Source organism: Parasteatoda tepidariorum, chromosome 8 (genome assembly GCF_982258835.1).
Source record: "Parasteatoda tepidariorum strain Cologne lab strain chromosome 8, Ptep-v5.0, whole genome shotgun sequence".
In the NCBI taxonomy this organism is placed as follows: domain Eukaryota; kingdom Metazoa; phylum Arthropoda; class Arachnida; order Araneae; family Theridiidae; genus Parasteatoda; species Parasteatoda tepidariorum.
The window spans coordinates 24252224-24275571 of NC_141762.1; the positions used below are offsets into that span (position 1 = coordinate 24252224).

Genomic DNA, 23348 nt, shown 5'->3' on the forward strand with positions numbered 1-23348 from the left:
TTCTTAATTCTTCTCATCTTGTACTCATTTTTTTCTAGATTGAAAATTTAGAAGACCTTCTGAAAGAGAAAGACAACCAAGTGGACATGGCACGTGCCCGACTGACAGCAATGCAGGCCCATCACTCCTCTTCTGAAGGTGCACTTTCAAGTTTAGAAGAAGCGATAGGGGACAAGGACAAGCAGATCACACAACTCCGAGAGCAACGAGACCGCGCAGAGCAGGAGAAGAACGAAGAACGCGAGCTTCACGAGAGGGATATAGCTGAGTATAAGATGAAAATGCATGCACTGGAGAGCGACATGGAAAAGTTACAGGTGAGATTGGAGAAAGCGGCCACAGAAAAAGATAGAATAGAGGTTAAGCTTGAAAATTCTCAATCTGAATTAGGTCAGGCCAGAGCAGAGTTGGATAAAATGCAGTCAGAGATGATGAAGCTTCAGAATGAGTCTGACCGCAGTCGCACTGAGTTTGCTAGGCTTGCCCTGGAGAATGAGAGAATGCGAGAGCAGTCTGGGCGTTTGAAATCCGATTTTGATAGAACTCAGACTACATATGGCATGTCCCAAATGTACCAATCTGATGAATATGAACGTATTCAAGATCGTTTAGAAAAGGCACAGACTGAACTACGCAGAGTTCAAGCGGAATATCGCATGCACCAGGCTGAGCAAGATCGTTCGAGAGGGGAAGTCGAGCAACTTCAAGAAAGAATAGAGCGCTCTCAAGGTGAAATATATCGTCTGAAAGCTAAACTAGAGAATGCCCAAGCTGACAAAGAAAGCATTCAAGAGGAGTATGATCGAGTACAGTCAACAGTTGCGCGCTCACAGAGTGAGCGAGATGCCGCACTGGCAGAAGCAGAAAAGCTCCGCACTGAACTGGATCGAATTCAAACACTACTGAATAAGAGTCAGTCTCAAAATGAAAAAACACAGTCTTCATTAGACAAGGCACAAATGGATTCGGATCGTATTCAAGAGAAGTTGGATAAGGCGAATGCAGAATTGCGACGTATGCAGGTAGAAAGAGAGAGGGCTCAATCTGAATTAGACAATCTACAGTCCCAACTGAGCCAAGCTCAGATGAATTCATTAAAATTCCAGAAAGAAAAAGAAATGATAGAAGTGGAAGCAGAAAAATCTCAAGAGAAGTATGAAAAAACTCTTGCGGCACTGCAACGACTACAAAAGGAAAAAGATATCACTAACTTAGATTTAGAAAAACTTCAAGAAAAATCGGATTCTTTACATGCGCAACTCACAAAAGCTTTAAAAGAAAAGGAAAATACTCAGGCTGAATATGACATCATTAAAGATCGCCTTGAAAAGACTCAAAATCAACTGGAAAAATATTATAATGATTACGATTCTTCCCAAAAAGAAGCTAAATCTTATCGAGAAAACGTTGAAAAGTTACAAGCTCAGTTGCAAAAATCGCAAGAGGAACGAGACAATGCAAGAAGAGAATATGACAAACTGACAGAAAAATCGGAAAAATCGCATTCAGATATTTATAAATTACAAGCAAAGTTAGATCAAATGCATACTGATATGGAAAAATTAAGTTTGGAGTTAGAAAAATCTAATCTTTCTTCAAATAAAACTAAAGAAGACTATAAAGGTGCTGTGGATGAATTGGAAAAGTTTAGAGAAATGCATTCCAGAACTGCTGCGCAACTGACTATTTCCAAGGAATCTGAAGAAAAACTTCGCTTGGAATTGGACCGTTGTCAGATGGAACTAAATGTCATGCGAGAGCAATATGACAAGTCTCAGGATTCATTAAGAAAAGCTCAAACGCAATTAGAGAAACTGCAATCTGAAATTGATGGTCTAAAGAATGAATTGAATAGAGTGACTACTCAAATTGGAAAAACCCAGTCTAGCCATGAGAAGTCACAAGAAGACTTATCAAGATCTCAAAAAGAAATTGAAATATTGAAAGAAAAAGTCGAACGATTACAGGCAGAATTGAATAGAACGCATGCAGAAAAGGATAGATTGCAAATAGAAAGTGCCAACTTAAAATCAGACGTTGAACGATATCAAAGCCAAATGCTTAAACATCATACCAATCAAGAAAAAGCTATGTTTGAAATTGAAACATTGAAAGATGAATTGGAAAAGTTAAAACTTAAACATGATAAGACTGAAATGGAGTTGGAAAAATGCTCAAGAGATAAAGAGAAAACTCTAAACGAGTGTAACAAAGTTAAAGCAGAAGTGGATAAGATATCAAATGAGAAACGTCTGGTAGAAATAGAGAAAGATCACCACGTTGAAGAAATTTCCAAGCTGCATATTGAAGTGGATAAATTGAAAAACAAATTGGAACTTTCAAAAGATGAAGTGAAAAAATATCAAGAATTAAAACATCAGCATAATATGGAAATTGAGCGAATGAAGCATGATCTTGAAGTAGCTGAGTTGAAAGCTGAAAGGCATGCCACCTCAGAGGATCGACAAAAACAGGAGGTTGAAAAAGTTAAATTTGAATTGGAAAAAGTAACTGATAGACATGAAAGGACACTGGCTGATTTGAAAAAAGTACATGTAGAGAGAGACAATCTGGAGGGTGAGTGTAAAGCCCATCAATCTCAACTAAGTCAGTTACAATCTCAGTTGGATAGTTTACAGACTACTCACCATGCTTCAGATACAGATCTTCAAAGGGCTAAAGCTGAAACAGAACGCATTAGAGCTCTTCACCACAAATCTGAAGCAGAGCTGCACAAAACTATTGCTGAAAACAGTAGACTTCAAATAGAAATAACTAAACTAAAGGAAGAACTTGAAGAAGCTGAACAATCTTTGGCCAGACACCTCAAAGATCAGTCTTCTGGAAAAGGAGAAGTTGAGAAACTACAAAGGGAAATAGATAGATTGAAAGACAAACTAGACAGAACTCTAACAGATGCTCGTCGTTCTGCAGATGATAAAGACAGATTAGAGGCAAAATTACAAGAAGTATTGGGAGAACTGGATCACCATCGATCAGTAAGAGGTAAAACTGAAGAATATCAGCAAAAATCAAGAGTTGAGTTGGATTATTCTCATATGGAATTGCAGCGGCATAAGAGGGAGTTGCAGAGGCTTGAACAGCAACTGGAAGAAACTATGAATGAAAACAAAGAATTAAGAAGAGAGTTATCTAAATCTCTCGAAACGATCAGCAACATCCAGAGGCAGTTAGAAGATTCACAAGTTGATCTGAAGAGGGCAGAAGAACACAACAGGAAACTAAAATCAGAAGCCAATTCTCAAAGAACGTTTGAATCAGAACTTCTTAAGACTGAAGAAGAACTTATGAGTGCAAATGCTGAAATAAGGGACTTAAGGGTTGAGTTAGCCAAATCATATGAGGATGCATCTAGTCTTCAAAAACAATTAGAGGAAGTGCAAAAGGACGTGAAGTTACTAGTGGAAGAAAATAAAGTATTAAGGAATGAGCAAATAAAATCTCAAAAGGCTGAAAATGAATTGGAAAAAATTGAAGAACAACTGTTTGGCGCTAATGCAGAAAACAGAGAGCTAAGAATGGAGCTTGCAGAAACTTATGAAACTGTATCTAACTTGCAAAGAAGACTGGATGACTTAGAAAGAGAATTAAAAACTGTAGAGGACCAAAACATCAAGCTCAGAGCTGAACAGGCTAAATCTCAAAGAACTGTTGAGAGTGAACTTATAAAGGTAGAAGAAGAATTATTAAATGCTCATTCTGAAAAGAAAGAACTTCGAATGGAGCTTGCTAAGTCTTATGAAACAATTTCAAGCCATCAAAAACAACTTGATAAATACCAGATAGAACTTTCAAAAGCAGAAGATGATATCAGTAAATTAAAAAAAGAATTAGACAAAAGTCAGCTCTCTCAGTCCCGTTACAATAAATTAGAGGAAAAGTTATATCAAGCTAATTCTGAGAACTCTGAAATTAGAGCAGAAACAAAGAAGTTGTATGAGAAGGTTTCTAACATTCAAAAGTTACTGGATGACGCAAATTCGGAACTTAAAAAAGCTGAAGAAAGCAATCGTCTCTTAAGAATTAGGCTTGAAAAATCTCAAGACAAAGACAAAGAGTGTAAAAAGATGGAAGATCAACTCCAAACATTAAGTACTGAAAATAAAGATCTAAAACAAGAGTTATCAACTCTCCAAGAAAAGGTATCAAACATAAAGATGAAATTAGAAGATTCTCAAAATAACTGCATGACTCACGAGGAGCGTAACAGGAAACTCAGAACCGACATTGAAGTTCTGAAGGAAAAAATGGATGACGAAGTCAATAAATTTTCAGACCAACTACAAAATTCTGCTTCTGAAAATAAAGAGCTACGTTTGGAACTGGTTAAAGCATACGAGTCAATATCCACTACTCAGAAGCAACGAGATGATTTAAACAAGGAAGTTAAGAAATTGGAAGATAAAATTGAGAAATACCGATTAGATCTAATGCAATCTGAGAAAAAAGCAAGTGACTATAGCAAAGTTGAAATTGAGCTGAAAAGAATGAATCAGGATAATCAGTCTTTAAAGGCTGAGCTATCAAAATCATATGATAATATTGCCAACTCACAGAAAAGGTATGAAGAACTTTTAGACAAGAAAAATGATGCAGATAATTTAATAAGAGAATTAAAGAGTGACTTAGAAAAATATGTTAAAGTCGACGTGGAGAAAGGAAAATACAAAGATGAGCTTATAAACTCTCAGAGCGAACTTAATGAAACTAAAAAAGAGTTGTCTAAACAATATGAAATGATATCTAATCTCCAAAGTGAAATAAAAAATATAAGCTCACAAATAGGAAGAAAAGATGATGAAATAAGAAAACTGCATGCCAGTGTGGAAAATACCAAAGAAGATTATGCAAATGATACAAGTGCCCTTAATAAAAAACTTAAAGAAATATCGTCTGAAAAAGAACTTCTGGAAGATAAGGTCAAAGCGATGAATGATAAAGTTAAGTCCCTAGAGAAGCAGCTGAGTGATGAATCATATGAATTAACTAAAGCACAGGAATTTAATCAGAAAATTAAATTTGAATTAGAAAAAGCTGAAAATCGGTTAAAAAGTGAGCTTCAGAAAACTGAATCTCTTTATGATATCAATGAGGAAAACAAAACATTAAGAACTGAGCTTACCACTTGTCAGGAAACGATATCTGATATTCAACATAAAATAAATGAAATGTCAGCTGAAAATAAAAGATTAAAGGATTGCGAAAACAAGTTGAAGCTTGAAATTGAAAAATCTAAAAATATTGATAAGGAATTAAAGGAATTGCAACAAAAATTTGAGAAACTTAATAGGGAAAATAAGGAGTTCCATAGTCAAATTGATGAATATAAGCAAGTGGTTGAACAGACTCAGAAGTTATATATAGACACCCAAAGACAACTAGACGAAGCTCAAGGAACTTTAAATAAAACACAAAAACAGCATACCGATGTTCAAAAAGAACTTGAGAATTCTAAAAAGACAGTTTCTGAGACGGGTAAGATGTATAGAGATGCCCAAAAAGAGCTGAGTGAGGTCAAAGAAAAGTTAATAGAGAAAGAAAAGAAGCTACAGGATACTCAAACTGAGCTGCAGAAATTCCAAGAACGAAATAAAATATTAGAGGAACAACAGAATGCTACTCAGAAAAGTATTTCTTCAGAATTTCAACGGTTAGAAGAAGATTTACAAAACTCCATGATGGAAAATAAAGAACTACAAATGGAGCTTAAAAAGTCTTATGATGATATTTCTGATTTGAAAAAGCAAATTGAAACATATCAAGCAGATTTTCAGAAACTTAAAGAAATAAACAAAAAACTGAAATCTGATTCAAAATCTAAGAAAACGTTAGAAAGTGATGTCCAGCGATTAGAATCTGATCTCCAAACTGAGAAATCTGAGAATCAGAAATTGAAATCCGAACTGAGTGAGTATCACGAAAAATTATCAACCTTGCAAAAGAAGATTGAAAATACTGCTGTAGAGCTTGATTTTACCAAAGAAGAAAATAGAAACTTGAAACAAGCTCACCACTCTGCTCAACGGAATATGGAAAATGAAATTAAGACTTTAAAAGACAATTTAGAAAATAAAAGTTCCGAAAATGCAGAAATTAAAAATGAGTTAGCAAAATCTTATGAAGCAGTTTCGAATCTTCAAGAAGAGGTGGAGAAATATTTATCTGAGCTTAAAAAATTGAGGGAGGACAATAGAAAACTTAGAAGTGAACGTTTAGTTTCCCAAAAAACTGTTGAATGCGAATTCCAAAAGGTTGAAGAACAACTAGTTAATACAGAATCGGAATTGAAAGATTTACGGACGGAGGTGAAGAAATCCCATGAAGCAATAGCAAATCTGCAGAAAGAACTTAGTGATTCACAAAATGAATGCAGGAAGTTGAAGGAAAGTAACAAGAAATTGAAATCCGAGCAGTCCAAGAGCCAAAAGAGTATTGAAACTGAAACTCAGAAACTTGTTGAAAAAATTGAAAGCTTGTTAGTTGAGAACGAAAAGTTAAGCACTGAAGTTAATCAGTATGCTGAAACTTTAGGCACTTTAAACAAACAGATGGCTGAAGACAGAAAAGAAATCGAAAAGTTGAGGGCTGAAAGAGATAAACTAAATGCTGATTTGACAACGGTGAAAAAGAGCATGGAAGCAGAATTTAATAAAATTGAAAAAAGATTGCAAGGAGGTGATACTGAGAAGCAAGAACTTCGCGCAGAGCTGGCAAAATCTGGAGACACTATTGCAACATTCCAAAAAGAGCTGGAAGCTTGTCAGGTTGAATTGCAGAAGAGCAAGGAACTTAATCAGCAGATGAAAGCTGAATTGCAGAAGGTACAAAAGAATGTGGTTAAACCTGCGGCTACTGAAAAGTTAGAAAAAGAAAATGTCAGATTACAAAAATTAATTGAAAAGCAAAAAGCGGAGGCTCAAAAGAATGCTCAAGAAGTTGAAAAGCTAAAAGCAGATTTAGAAAAATCCCAAAATGAAGTAAAATCTTTTGGTGTGGAAAGAGAAAGATTCCAATCTCAATTAGAAATGCTCGTACAAGAGATTGAAAGAAGCCAGGTCAGTGTCTGTCTAGTATATTTCATAGGGCATTATAGTTTTGGTTCAACATCATAGAGCTGCATTATTTTTTTGGTTCAACGTAGTAGAGCTGCATTGCCTTTTTCTTTGTTTCAACTCTGTAGAACTGCACTATATTTTCGTTCAATATTATAGATTATACTTGGTTGTTTAGTAAGCATGGCTATTTTAGGATTTTACATAAATATTTTAAGTTTACCCTATGCATATTTTAAGTTATTTTCTTTATATTTTGCGAATTATGACTTTTTTTATTTTTATTATTCATTTCTATTTATTTGCTGCTGTACATTTTATTAGAGTGTATAAAATTGAAAAGCTTAGTGAAAGAGATGTTAAGTGATATTTTGCAAGTGTGAAAGTTGCTTGGTTTTGTTTTCAAATTTATTATGACCCAGCACAATAATAGACCATTAATTTTTTCAGAAAAGTTTTAAAATAGTGTGATTTTCAAGGGAATCTATAATCAACTTCTTGGTGTTTCTGTGCATTTTAAGTTTTTTTTTCTCCCTCAAATTCATTAAAATATCATTTAACATGTCTTTTTTACTAAATTCTTCAATTGTATTAATATTTATATTTCATGTTGCTTTAATATATATATTTTGCTATGTAATCACTATGCTTCTCAAAACTATGGTGTAAAGTGAGAAAAAAAACTTTATCAAAATTGGATAAATTATTATCGAAAAGAATCATCGTCAAGTTACAAGTATCGAAACTAGTTTTAGTTTTATTGTTTGCTGAAATAGGAATAGTTTCTAATTGTGGGTTTAATATTACATAGTTTCTAATTCAAGGTATAAGGGAAGGGTTTCAAATATTTCCTTTTTGTGTTCTTTCAATTTAACTAAGAATAAAATTAAATTTGATATTTTTAATCCCAATTTGATTGTGATTTGCATCGATGATGATTCTTCAGCCTTTGGCAATACTCCTGTTTTCTGTTTCTCTTAAATTAATTGTCGTCATTAATACCTTTTTTAATTGATTTTTGAGAATTTTGAGTGATTGCAGAATATTCATTATAAGAGATTTAAAAAAAATATTCATATTACAATGTACTATTTTGTATTATATTAGATGCAAGGAGGTCCTGGTGGTCCACAGCAAGCTGAATTAGCAACTCTGAAAAAGCAAGGGGAAGAGAAGCAGAAGAGGATAGAAGATCTAGAGAATATGTTGAAAAAATGTAAAGAAAAAATCAAACAAGCAGAAACGCAAGCACAAAAGGTATGACTGATACAAGGAGGATAGGTTTCATTTCTTTTTTTGAGTTCTAACTATGATTGATAATTTTTTAGATACCTATATTAAAGACCAAGGGTCTGCCAAAACCTAGTTGCTTAATACTTAAATGGTACTTTTTGCCCTGTGTGGGTTATGACAATAGTAGTAAATGGTTGTTTGCAGATTTATTTCCTGTGATAGGAAATTTCGTTTATTTGAATTCCTGGTTCAGGAATTAGTTAGGAATCAAAGTAGTAATAGATATATAGTAAAATGAAAAAAGTATATTTTATCAATATCTTTTTCTTAATGGCACAAGTGGAGTGGTAATCGTAGGGAAACTCTGTTTTCCAAAACATTTGATTTATTACCCATTGGCAAAATGGGTGTTGTTTTGGGTTTGATGGCATGCACACTTTATTTGGACATCACACTTTTCAACTGTGTTCAAGAGTAATAGTAAACAGTGCGTATGTGTCGTAATTGCATGCGTTGTTATGGTGACCGCTGTTGCTTGATAATTTTTTTTCTTCTTTTTATTTCCATTGCAAGCATTTTTAATGTATTTACATAATGATAATTTAAAGTATTTTTATATTCTTTTTATTATTATCTTATAATTACTGTTGTGACGGTGATTTTAATATAAATATAAATACTGACGAAGAAAAAGTATTTTGTGAAGTCTTGAAACACGTATATAGGCATGATTTGAAAACCAGTCCGACAACAAGAGGACAAACATCAATTGAAATAGTTTTTGCAACCCATGACATGAAATGTTGTGGCGTTTATCGGAGTCAATCCAGAAAAGAAAAAAAAGCATTTGACCAATGGATAACCAATGATCATAATAAAGAGATCATAATTTTTTCCTTTTTAAGCAGCTTTTAGACGCAGAATTTTTAAAATTTTATTTTAAAAGTCACCAAATTGAGCGATAGGAAGCTTTATAATAAATTTATTTCTATTATTGTGAATTAAAACTATTTTAGTTTAATAAATTTATTTATTTTAAGGGCTGACTTGCTATTTTTTTTAGCTGAGCTTAAGTATTTTTCTTTTCACTTTTACTGTGGGAAATGATTATGATTGATCTACAATACCATGAAATAATCAAAGTAAATGTCTTTAAAATGCTTGTCTCTCTGATGTTATATTATATATTAATTGTGTGCTTTAATGCTATGAATTACACATTACAAATAATATTTTATATCATAGCAAGGTAAAGTATTTCCAATGCTTGCCTAACACTACATCGCAAAGTGGTTCTTTATCAATTGCACGATTTAATGCTATGAATTATGTATTGCAATTGATATTATATATCACAATTTGTATTCACACAGTTTAAAAATAGCTTGTCATGATTTACAAATGATAGATTAGTATTGAGGAATCATGAAAAAGGTTATGGGTTCAGTCGCAAACAGGTTCTACAAACATGTTTAGTTGCAATTCAGAAGGAGTGTGTATAATTAGGGCAGAATTCACTAATATGCATCTGGATGCGTATTTCACACATTGGGTTTGAGTTTCACTTCTTAAAAATTTTTCTGGAGAAAAATACTCCTTGTCAATTTTTTTGTAATAACTATTAATTTTTTTTTCCATGCTATTCACCAAATCAATATAATTAAAGAATCAATCTTCAAAACTCAGCAGATTAAATTATTCATCTTAAATTCATGAAGATGCTATATTTCTGTAAATATAGTGATAAATGTAGAGAAGGTAACATGCCAAGTCTTTTACAAAACTTGAATTTAGGAAATTGATTGTTATTGCTCAATGCTGCCAATAACTGCAACTGCTTGGGAAAGAGGATTTTGAACCCAAAATAAATAAAATTTAAAAAATAAGCTTTTCTGGAGAATTAACATTGGGATGACCAATCTAGATTGTCATAGGAAGGACCCTGCTTTTTCATGCAAACAATAAATGTGTTAATTTTGGACATATTGGTGAAAACAAAAAAAGTGCATAGAAATTGAATGCAATATATTTTATTAGCCTTTTGTTTATTTCTTTAGGAACCTTAGTCTAATTAACCAGTATGTAGTGTAAATAATTTAAAAAACAATGTGGAATAATGTTTTGGATTTAAAATTTAAGGAATAATTCTAGAGGGCTTATTTTAGATAAATAATTTGTCAGTTATAAAAAATCTGTGAAATGAAATGGCAATAATTTACAAATTTAATGTCTGTTTTGAAGTTCACTTCTCGAATTTAAATTTCTCTCCTCAAAAATTAATAGTAGAGTTAAAGTACTTCCAAAATAAAAAGTATTTTTTTTATAACACTGAACTAGTAGTTGGAGAAACTGAATTTTATTTAGTCAGCATTTTTCCTTGAACTAGATAGAAAAAATAGGTTGTCCGTGTGGATCTGCAGCAAAAGGATTGGTCGTCACTGCACTGTTGTGCCAAAAATGTTGAGGAGACGTGGATTAATTCTATTTTTTAGCTTAATTTTTTTATCTACCTATTTTTTAGAATAATGTTTCAAAATAAGATAAAAAAAATTTTTTTTTAGGGACCTGGTGGACCTAGTGCTGAAGATCAGAAACGATTGGGAGCATTAGAAAAACTTTGTGAAGAATTATCCAAGGAAAAAGACAAACTAGAAAAAGAATCAATAAAATCCAAAGAAGATGCTAAGAGGCTACAAGCAGAGTTAGATCGATTACTTGATGTTATGACTGTAGTAGAAAAGGAAAAGTTCCAATTAAATGAACAGATTAAGGAATTACAAGAGTAAGTTGATTAAAAGAGGCAAGATTGTATTTCTAAGTTACTGTGCTATATTTGAATTATAAAAAAGTGTTAAACAAAAATCTTTTTTTTTTTTTTGCGCTCAAAAATATTATACAAAATTGTTTTGCTGAGTATGCAATTTAATCGAAATTGAATATTTATTATAAAATTAAAAAAATTACAAATAATTAAATGTTTGCATCAAAGTATAACATTTCTTGGATATAATTTGTGATTTGTTGATTGTGACTCTAGTAGAAAAGGAAAAGTTCCAATTAAATGAACAGATTGAAGAATTATTAAAGTTGATTAAAAACGGCAAGATTATATTTCTGAGCCACTTTACTATATTTCAATTATAAAAAAAAGTGTTAAACAAATATATTTATTTTTTTTTGTCCAAAAATATCATACAAAATTGTTTTTTTGCACATGGAATTTAATCAAAATCGAATATTCATTATAAAAAATTATTAATAAATATGTTAGAATCAAAGTGTACATTTCTTAGATATAATTTGTGATCTATTGATTTTGATGATTGTTCGTAAACTGACCAGCCGTATACATTGTGCTAATAATTACAAGCCCGCCCAGCTTCAGATCGATGGGTACCAACTTGTCTGGGAAGTAAAGGCAGCCTATGCGCAGTGTTGTTGACGTTGGTCACGAAACTGTAGAGCCTTATCCTCCCTGACCCTGTCTATATTTCACTTACTGTTAAAGAGGTTTCTTCTTCATCCTCATGTAAACTGGTTTTACTTAATTTCAATCTCTTCCCTTTTTTTAATGATGGTTAGTTATTCAGTTTAGAATAAATTTTTTTTTTTAAATTTAATTTTCATTAGAATTTTAACAAAATACAGAGTGTTTTGTTATCACAACCCACAATGTTTTTTTTTTTAATCCTTGCAAAAGAGAAAGTAAAAAAAATATATGCATCTAATATCAGGGCAATAACCCCGATATTTTGGTGGATTATTCGTCAAAATAACAGGAATAATGAGGCCATATTCTGCATAATCTTTTTTATTTACTAAACGGAAGCAGAAGTCTCAGCCCCCTCCCAGCTGGAGAGGGGGAGACACATATCCCGTCAAAACAGACGGAGTTTAGTTGGGAATTATGAAATACAAAAAGATTATGCAGAATATGGCCTCATTATTCCTGTTATTTTGACGAATAATCCACCAAAATATCGAGATTATTGCATTGATATTAGAAGCTGGCAGGATTTAAGATTAGCGGAGACACCATTTGGCAGAAAAAACATTGCGTATACAGTTGAATCTTAAGCCTTCTAAGGCTGAAAGGAGGAACCGTTGGAGGTTCTTCATCCCGAAGCCGAAAAAGTTGTCGGAGCGACGTAGACGGAATGAGATTCCTTGGGGCTCCAGATATATGGAGGCTGGAGTTGGAAGAATTCCTCATCCCTTCACCCACCGGGGAAAAGAAAAAAATTGCTTCATCGGTGGCGAAAAAAGTTGTCAAAAGAGATGTTGGCTCGAGCTAGTTCTCTGAAACCATTTGATGTGTGTTCCGTAGTATTGACCGATGACCCTAGTGCTCAAGAGCAGGTAAATAAAAGCTTGTGCAGAATATGGCCTCGTTACTCATTATATTTTGACTAATAATCCCACAAAAATATCGGAGTTGTTGCCCTGATATTAGATACATTAGTGGTTGCAAATTTTTATAACGTCGAGAAAGATAAAACAAATCACTATTGTGGAAGGTGTATTCAAGTCATCAAAACGTGCTTGATTGCTCTTGCCTTGGAAAACTGAAAGGAGTTGAATGGTGATTTTCTAGAAAAACCCTCGAGTTTCATGGAACAATCAAACAGGACTGGATATATTTTATCCCTCATTTTTCTTCAGATTTTGATAGTGTTTTTAATTTTTCCTTGCTTAAACATTAATTTATGACTCCCATTAAGTGTACTTTTTTTATTTCATTTTTGGAGAATCCTTGAAATACATATGGTGATTACTGAAGTGTCATTAGGGAACTACCCAGTATAAAGATTGGGTTAAAAAGTATTCTATGATAGTAAGATTGTTAAGTTTTGGACAATATGAAAGCTAATATCACATTTAAGATCAAAGGTATTGGGTTTTCTTATACTTCAAAGTGGTGCTATTTTTACATAATACTAAATAGTCATAGTTAAATTGATTTAACTCGGTTTTTCCCAATTCAGAGGAATGAAGGACAAAGAAAGCAAAGTTCAAGGAGCAAAAAGGGGCCAACAAGCAGAAAGGAATAAAAATGCTCAGATGTTAGAAGAAGCCAGGAGAAGAGAAGCTGAAGCTACTAAAGAAGCCTCTAAAGCACAGGTATTTAAAAATTATTATATTTTAAAGTATTTTGTACTGATTAAACTTGCATTTTTTCATAAATCATGGGATGGATGGGCCCTGGCCTTCTTTAGAATCCAATGCCAGATAGCCCTATCTTTGTTTTTGATATCCAGGGTCTCACTAACAAATTTAGATTAAAAAAAACTTATGCTAGACTCCACATTTATTTAACTCATTAGGCCATGGGTGACCAACAGAGATTTCTTAGTGACACAAGTCGATTAATGTTATAAACAATTAAAATACCATGTTGGCAAATTGAAAAATAAGTATTTATACGAACCAACTTCCCATAAATCTATCAAAAGCTTATCTACCTGTTCTTTCACCTTTACTGCAGTGAGTGTCCCACATCTTTTAGTATCCATTATGTTGAGACTAGGGGATTTATTTCCCAAAGCAAAAAATTTGTGCTTACAAGCAACAACAAATAATACTATAGCTTGCAAAACTACAAGATGAAACAGTTAATGGTCCATTGCCATGCATATTTTGAAAAAAGTTATTTTTGTGTACATTTAAGTATATTTTCCTTTACTCTTTTTTTTTAATGATTTTAATTTAATTTAAATGTTTCAACAGTTATAGCAAATAATCAACTAACTTATGATGTAAAGAATTTTTATTAATTCCAAAGTTACATTTTAAATCAATCAACATCGAATAAAAAACAAGAGTTAAAATCATTAAAAGGATAAAGTTTCAAAATAGAAATGTTTGTTTTTTCATATTTATCTTCCTTAATATTTTTCAATTATTTAATTTTAATGTTATGAAGTGTTATTTAAAGTGTAGAACTGCTTCTTGTTAGTGCATGCCCTTGTTAGCTTTTGAAATAACTAGGCCCTGTTCTTATTGAAATCATTCTTAATAAGTTTGCATTCCATATTCTTAGAAGCAAACTTATTAGTGGAAATTTTTCTGTAATGTGTGGCAGATTTTTGCAAATTTTTTACTGAAGATACAGTTTTTTCTACAATAAAATAAAACAATAAGTTTAAATATTTAATAGCAAAAAATATTAAAGAGCTTAAATATTAACATACTACCATCAAATGATACTGAATTGAATTGACTATTGATACTCAAATCAAAGTATTGATTCTATGCAATATTTTATAATGTTGTTACTAAATTTCTGTACAAAATTTTAACTTATCAGTAGAGATGTATTATTATCAGTATTAATTAGTGTTTCAATAAACAGTTTCTTTTAGCAATCAATAATTTTGTAGTTTTGGTAATTATACAAGTAACTTATGTTGGCAAAAACAATAGCTCAAACAAAGCATCTCCTAAAGATGTTGCATTTTTTTTTATTATTATGATTCAGATTAACCAGAATTCAGGTATTTAATTACAAGAAGAGTTTAGGCTCAGCAAAGAGAAAAAATTAAAAATAATTTTTTGTAATACTAGTAGCAAACATTTAATGGAATTTTAAATGCCATTTACTATTTTCTTAATACTGTGTACTGAAAGTATGGATAGCAACCAATACTATTGAACAAAAGTTTCAATACCAACTGATTCCTCTCCCAAGCATTCTATTTACCCCTGACCTGAGAGTCAGAGGTTGCTAGAGTGGGGGTGGAGTGTGGTGAAGGGAAGAACTTTTTCTGGTGGGAAAAAAGAGTTTTTTTAAGTTAGTATTAGCTGGATTATGACAGAGGATGGAGTGCAATGATTGAGAGACTGGATATAGTGAAAGAGTAGGGAGCAGTAGAGCTCCAGAATTATGGAAATAATATCTGTACTTGTAACATATATATATGTATAACCAAGAATTTTAAATTGAAGTATTTGTGTCACCAAAAGCTATCGTCCTTATTACAAATTATTGGACTTAAACGACCCAAACATAAACGTCTCGCAAAGATTAAGTGAGAGGATAGTATTTAAATTTTATCAATGTCACTTGATTATTCAAATTCTCATTTTTTAAATGCATAGTTTACTCATAATTAAAAAAAGCAGATTAAATTTTTTTGTGTTCACTGCTTATAATTTTAACATTTAATTTCTTTCTGAATGATAACTTTCTGACTAACTAATTTCCTGTTTACTAACTCTTTTCTTTCTTCGCTTTTCTCCTTTCCCCTTACCCTCCCTTTGTGTTCATAATACAGGCATCTGGACCAGCCAGTTTCTTCTCTAGCTTTTTTTAATGTTAATATTTTCATAAATAAAATTTCTTTTCATTCCTATCAGCCTTGTATTGCTGATGAGATTCACTATTGTATTTTTTATTATTTCAATTAATTGTATTTATTATTATTTTATTCTCTTCCTTTGTTATAACTAAGAAAACTAATTAATTTTCAATCGAATTTTATTTTGTTTCGCAAAATTCCTTTTTATGTTTATGTCTGTTTTATATTAATTTTATTCCCATCATTATTTATTCCCTTTTTGCATCAAACCATTTATTCCCCCCTCAAAAAAATCCCTCTCTTTAAAATAAATCATCAGGAGCAAGTGCTACAGCAGCAAGAGAGGATTGAAGAATTAGAAGAGGCTGTGAGAGAGAGTGTTCGCATTACAGTTCAGAGAGAGATAGCTGTGGCAAACCAGCAGAATGTCATCGAAGCTGCTGATGAAAAGGTAACTAACATTTAACCATCACTATTTTCACTACATTGTCAAGTGTGCAAAAAAAAAAGAAATTAAACATTGTAAATAACTTCAACAGGTTTCCCACTGAATTTCTGAAAAAAATCCCATGACTTTTCCAGGTAGGGGAGAGTCGGGTAGCCCCGCCCACTTAAAGAGTATTGCTTATATTTCTGTATAATATTGAGTAATAATCAATATTTTTGTATGTTTCTATTATTTTACCATCTAATTAAATAATGCAAAAAGAATAAACCAAAAAAAGAATAGTTTAACTTAAAAAAATAGAAATTTAAAAAAACATGTTTTTCAGCTCTTTTCAAAATGTGTCGGGTAGCCCCGCCCAGTTGCAAAAATTATGTTTTTTGACTGTTTTTTCAGGTGTAAATGAAAGTGACCAATGTATTGACAATAGATAAACCTCATTTATCATTTTTATCACAAAATTATTTTATTTATTACATATTTATATACTTTAAGTGAATTCTATCATTTAATAACAATCATTTAATAACAACAATATTTGTTGCTAAAATAGATATAACATTCAAATTTGAAGCAATAAAATAATAATCTTTGCAACCGTACATTTATCGACGAAATAAAATTGAGCGGTGATACTCGACATTCATGTGAGCGGGGCTACCAGAAATCCAATTTTTTTGTAAATTTTTAATTACTCGAACAATTTTTCACATATAAACTTCATTCCTTGTGGAAATAAAACTTAATACTACATACTTTAATGTTGTATGTATAGTAAAAATTATTTTTTTAGTATTAAAATGAAGTTTAATCGAAACATTCAACCAATTTTTCTTAATTTCATGACTACTGTATTCAACATATTTTCAAAACTATTGTTTACCATGTTAACAGCTTGCATAAATACTTGAAACTTTGAAAATAATCTTTTTTTAATATAACAATTAATGTCCGATGGCCCATTTGACTTGAAAAAATATTCTATACACATGAAATTGACTGTGGGCGAGGGTACCCGCTGGGCGGGACTACCCGACTCTCCCCTATGTCAGGAAAATTTCAATGAAAATCCAGACCATATTTTATCTAGGGTAAACTAACCAGTGAAGGAACACTTAAGCTTCGCTTGCCTTTTAAAAAATCATATTAATTTCAAAATTCGTAATTTTAGTTAAATGACAGTGTCAACATATTTGCTATTAATTGCAAATTATATAAAAAAATGTTGAGAACTTACATAACATTGTTTTAAAGTTTTGGAGGTTCAAATAACAAGTAGTAAGAAGACCAAGTGAAGGAACAGCTCTTACCAGTGAATGAACATCCAGTAAAGGAACACTTAATTTTGGTTATTTTTTAATGCTCTTTATGAATTTATATGCCATGAATGATGAATTTATATTTATATGTAAAGGAACATGCCTGTTCCCTCACTGGTTAGAAGTTGTTTTTGGTATTTTTTAACATACTTTTGATGCAAAACATCACTAAAGGTACAAGAAAATTAAAGTTTATCTTTTATTTTCATTAAGTTAGAAAAAAAAACCCAATAAAGGAACACTTGTTTCTTCACTGGTTTTTCATCGTTTGATGATCCAGTGAATAAACACCCCCTTATCTCAGTACTTTATTATGCTATGATGATTAAAAAATAAAATAAAACGTAACTTCAATAACTATATTTTGAATTCTCTTTTTCACAGTGAGAAAAATAAAACTATTACATGCAATTAATTCCACTTCAAACATATAAATAAAAACACTCACCTTATAATTTTTTCAAAGAAATAATGTGTTGCAGAGATAATAACAAATTCAAAAATTTTTCCAGAGAAGTCTATTTGACCAGGTAATCCAAAACATTGCTAGATGACTTCCTATTGTTTGGCAGTAAGCTATTGTTACCAATCAAACTAAAGAAACCTTCAAATTTTTATTTTTAATCAATATATATGAAATGTTCCTTCACTGGTTGGTTTACTCTAAACCAGTGCCGGATTAAGCGAACGCGGGGTCCTAGGCCATTCAAATTTTTGGGCCCTTAGAAGAAAAAAAAATTTTCTGGTATATTTTTTATTTATTCAAATATAAAAGTATTTATATATCTTTTCATTTAAGAAAGCATATTTAGAATAAAAATAAATGATAATAAATCAAATGATAATTAATCAAAATAAAATTCCTTAGCAATGGGATACCCGCTTTTAATCTAATAATTGGATTTTCACATGCTAGGACTCAATCTGAATTGTTCGAAAGCCTAACCCTAAATATGCAATAAATTAATTATTAAGCCAGACAAAAAAACATACTCTGGAAAAACATAATTTTTTTCTGATGGTGTTGAATTTCTTACTCTCAAAATATGGAGGGTTGCTGCTATCCGAAAAATATGGTCCCAGTAGTTTGGCCAGTAGAGTGCCTGAAAGTTTGGACCCCTTATTTTACTTTATAAAATGTCATCCTATCTTGATAACTTTTTAAACTTCATTGGAAATGTTTTGCTCATAATTATAAAGTTAACTTATTCAAAGCTAATTACATGCAAAAAATAATTTTTATTAATTATTTATTATTTTATATAATAATATTTTAAAAATTGTTGGAGTGTAAGATATAAAATTTTTTATAAAGTTTTTAAAATTTAATTTTATATGGCAAAATATTAAATTTTTACACAACTGTTGAATATAGTAAAATAAACATGATGAAAGGTTTAAAATGAGTATCAGTCATGTTGTCATACTTTTTAAGTATAATGTAAAAAGAATGTCAAAGTTGCTGAAGAACATAACATTGGTTCCATGATCGAAAAAAGTAATTTTTTTACTGCTATGAGGCAAAAGAAAAGAAATTCTTCTGGTGAGTATATTCAATGTTGCCATAATGGAAATTTTTCTATTGCCCATCATTTATTTCAATTTAAAAAGGTTTCATTCAATAACTTATTATTGTCTAAAAATTTTAATTTTTTAAAAGGAATTTCTTTTAAATATTTTAATAATTGATTTAAATTCTTAAGATTTTACCCAGGAATGCATTTCAAATAGATTTATAAGAAGCGAGTATGGTTTGCCGAGCAAACCATATAAGATGGCATAGCAACCTGAGGACAGACACCATTAGTGTCTTTTTATTATTTAAAAAAATTTAGTTTCTTGAAATTTTTTGAACTTGTTTAATTTTGCAGTAGCTTGTTTTTATTATTTATATAGGGTTGTTAAACAGGCTCTGAGATTTATAGTTCTGGTTCTTCTGAAAAAAACGAATAAAACTGTAATTACATGTTAAGTTTATCGTGCATTTCAAGTTTTCATCAGAACAAATACTTAGATAGAAATTACGCCAATAGCTATACTGATAAAATAATAAGCATATAAAGTCGATATTTCTGTGGTATACTTTCACCATTTGGTTTGCCAATAAAGTAGCACATTGAGCACTCAACTATGTAAATATTTAAAATATCCTGTTATTATTTGATTTTTGAACTGTTCTTTTTCTTACTGTCGATCAGTATCATCTGTTTGCAAAATTTCAGATCTAAACCTTTCCTCTATGGTTTACAGATCCTTGGCGTGCGCTAATGATTTCAAATTATTAGCCTGTAAATTAGCCAAATATCAAAAGTATTCGCCAATTTTGAAAGTCTCCGCCAAATGCAAATCTTAAAAATTTTTTATGATGAATTTTTTTCCCATAGAAATTGATGAATTTTTTTCCATGATGAATTTTTTCCCCATAGTTTGTCTCAGGCTTATAATAGTTGGACCCAATTCGATTGGTTTAGAAAAATTTATTTTGATGTAATTTTGAGGATCGAGTTAAATATATATTTTTCTTTCCAGTGGAAAAAATCATTGTCTAAAACACAATTTTACCCACCAAATTTATGATTTTATTGATTTGGCGGGGTGGCAAATGCTTAGCACAGGCTCTGCATATCATATGTTTTAAAAGTTTTATTCAGATCTGTTCCGTAGAACCGGATCTAAGAGTTTCTGAACTGTGTCAGCTTAATTTTAACCACTCAGTTTTGATTTTTAATGTCTATGTTTCACTGATTTTGTTCTGTATTTTTAAATTGAAGATTCGGAAGTTGCAGTCTGAGGTTATTGGTCTTCAAAAGGGTATCAATGCTCGCTGCACTAACTGTCCTCCTTTAAAAGTCAAAATGATTGAAACACAAAAGAATTTGGAAATACTCATAACTGAGAGGAAGCTCCACCTAGAACAATTACTTGAATTGAAGTAAGATCCTTTCAATATTTGTTAAGTATATCAGGTCAGTTTCCTAACATGGAGCTTTTGGAGCCCGCTCCAAACTGCTCTGACGATTTTATTCGAAAATAAACCAAACAGTTTAATCGGTTTTCACTTTAAGAGAAAAGTGGAAAGAAATTCTTTTATTTCTCTTTTTATTATAAATAAACAATTTTGAGTAGAATTCCAATGTATTTAAAATAAACTTTTCAATTTAAAACAAAATATTTCTTCAATGCTGTAACGACAATATTTTTGTAACTTTTTTATCAAAGTAAAAATTCAAATGAAACATGTATTTAGAAATTGATAATTTGATTGGTGCATTTAAGTAGTCCAATCACATTCAGTAGGAATGTTCTCTAAGTTTGTAAAAACCGTAAATCATAATATTAAAGAAAGATAATATAGAAATATTTAAAATTGAGAGAAGAATTATAAAATAAAGGATAATGATGTCACAGTAAAATTATGAATTGAATCGATCCAAAAATTCACTGATTAAAAGTTGAAGAAATTTGGAGCGGGCTCCAAATTATTCTTGTCGTGAAACAGGCCCATTAAATAAAATTGTATGTAGAAATTGTTTGTTTTTAAGATTTTAAATAAATATGCTTTATATAATTTTCTTTCATTTCTACCTATAAAAATTATATTTTTAAATGAAGCATTTGGTTTCTCAATTAGTTTGATAAATTTTTAAAACAACATTTTTCAGTATTAAAAGTTTAATGTTTGCTATTATTTCTTAATGTTTTTGAATTATTTCAATAAAACAAACAACTTCTTTAGTTTTTTTAAAAAAAAATTATAGATTAATTAATTTTAGTTCATAGATTTTGCTTTTTAAATAGTAATTTTAACTAATTTTAATAATAAGAAGTTAATAATAATGAATTTGTAATAATAATTGATAAGTAATTTTTACTATTTCGTTCAAATTTCTTAAATAAAATATTTAATAATTACATTTTAGAAAAGTTATTTTAAATTTAAATTCTTTTAAAATTTATGTATTTTAAAATATTTTTCTAAGCTATACTTATAATATTAAATAACTTCTTTAAGAAAATGAAGCAAAATAATAAAAATTGTTTAAATATTCAATTATCTTGAAATTTAAATAATTTTAAAATGAATTCTTTGAAATATACTTATAATATTAAATATTTTTTTAAATAAAATTAAGAGAAAAAAAATTACTTAAAATAGAAAAAAAAATCAATATAATAAAGAGGGAAATTTAATTAATATTACAAGTTGTATAGCTGTTACAGTAGTGCATGGCAGGGAAATTTCAGTATAATTTTAAATAGTGGTTCAAAGCTTGGGGGGTTAAGAACTTCAAATTTAACTATTTCATTTATCTATCAACTATATTTATCAAGTACTTCATTGGAGGTTAGTAATATTTTTTTCTTCTTCATCAAAAAAATTAAAATGCTATATATTATTAATATAAAATAAAAATAGAATATTTAGGCATATTTTAATCTCTGATGATAGTAATTCATGTGTTTCATTATATTATATTCTAATAATATAATTCTTTTCATAGACAAGAAGCACTTGCTGCAACTATAAGTGAAAAAGATTCTCATATTGCTTTTCTTGAAATGTCGGGCATTAAAGATGGCAAAACGGCAGATCAATTGGAAAAACTGAAGTTAGAAAGAAAGAGACTCGTAGAAAAAATCAAAATTGAGGTATCACAAGATTTATATTTAAAGTGTCTCTGGTTTAATTGTATATTTAAGAAATATTATTAATGTATGTATTCAAATATATTTCAGAATGAAAACAGAATGAGACTCCTAATAGAGTTACAAGAAGCTAATTTAGATAACCAAAATTTAAGTGCCATTAAGGACTCCTCACAGGTTAGTAGAGTTTTAATTTTATATCAATCAGGGTGTGCAGGCAGAGTTTTCAACAAAAAATAAGCATCTTTTAAGCATTTTTTAAACACTCAAAAAATATTTTTAATCACTTCTCCCGCCCCCCCCAAAAAAAAAATCATAATTATGATCTCTGCAATAATAAAAATTTTTTTTTTCTATCGTTTAATTTATAAACATTTCCAATAAAATTCAAAAACTTTACATAATCATGATAAAATAACTAGTTTCTGATAAATATTGCAGAGAAAATTCAATACAAGAAGCAAAATGCTAAGAGAACATATTAAACAGCGTGTCCTATATGTATTGCTCTTACTATATTATACTTTTATAATATTAGTTAAAAATTAAATTTTAAAAAATACGCACATTTAAGTTACAAATTAAGCTACAGAGCCGCGATGGCTCAGGGAATAGAGTGCTCGCCTTCTAATGAGGTGAACCGGGTCTGAAACCCAGGTACGGCTGGTCAATACAAATTCCGCATCCATCTTGCACCAACGGCAGTGCTGATGTGAAATATCCTCGGTGGATCATGGGTTAGAGTCCCCTTGTCGTTAGACTAACCGTGGGAGGTCTTCCTCCCCATGTAACGCAAATGCGGGTTAGTTCCATCAGAAAAATCCTCCACGAAGGCAAATTTCTTCCAATACTTGATTTAGGAGTTCCCCTTGTTTTCTGGATTGGGTTCAAAATTACAAGGCTACATAGTTGAATATTAGTAGCCGTAAACCCAAAGATTGGGTTGTTTGTTCAACGATGGTTATATATATAAAAAATTATAATAGGCTGCAAATTACAATCCTTAAACCTTTTAACCTTTAAGCAAACTAAAAAATATGAATAGGAAGGCAAAAGCATTAAAATCAGTTTCACTGCAGGACAAAATGTGAGCATGTTTCTTATAACTGTCTTTCACCTTGGGCATTAAAGAAAGTACTATTGATGTTTTTAATCTAGTTTTCCTGAACTTTTGAGATTTTAACAGCCTTGATATTTTTCTTCACTAAAATATTGATATGAGATCCCTATCATGTATGTCTTTTCTTATTTTATTTTTGACAAGAGTTCTAGCTATTTACATTAAGATCAGCCATAACAGAACATCTTGCATATACATTTTAAAGTCTCTCTC

At 30.6% G+C, this 23348-nt stretch overlaps 1 protein-coding gene across 1 annotated transcript in view; it reads left to right on the top strand.

The window, feature by feature from the left end:
* Nucleotides 1–23348, top strand: part of LOC107449667 (uncharacterized) — a 95620-nt gene that overhangs the window by 66505 nt on the left and 5767 nt on the right. The window contains exons 7-15 of the mRNA XM_087150015.1: nucleotides 39–1127; nucleotides 1296–7076; nucleotides 8181–8330; nucleotides 10868–11088; nucleotides 13292–13427; nucleotides 15924–16055; nucleotides 20140–20300; nucleotides 21871–22018; nucleotides 22106–22192. Of these exons, the coding sequence (XP_087006141.1) occupies nucleotides 39–1127; nucleotides 1296–7076; nucleotides 8181–8330; nucleotides 10868–11088; nucleotides 13292–13427; nucleotides 15924–16055; nucleotides 20140–20300; nucleotides 21871–22018; nucleotides 22106–22192 (7905 nt within the window). The remainder of the gene's footprint in view (nucleotides 1–38; nucleotides 1128–1295; nucleotides 7077–8180; nucleotides 8331–10867; nucleotides 11089–13291; nucleotides 13428–15923; nucleotides 16056–20139; nucleotides 20301–21870; nucleotides 22019–22105; nucleotides 22193–23348) is intronic.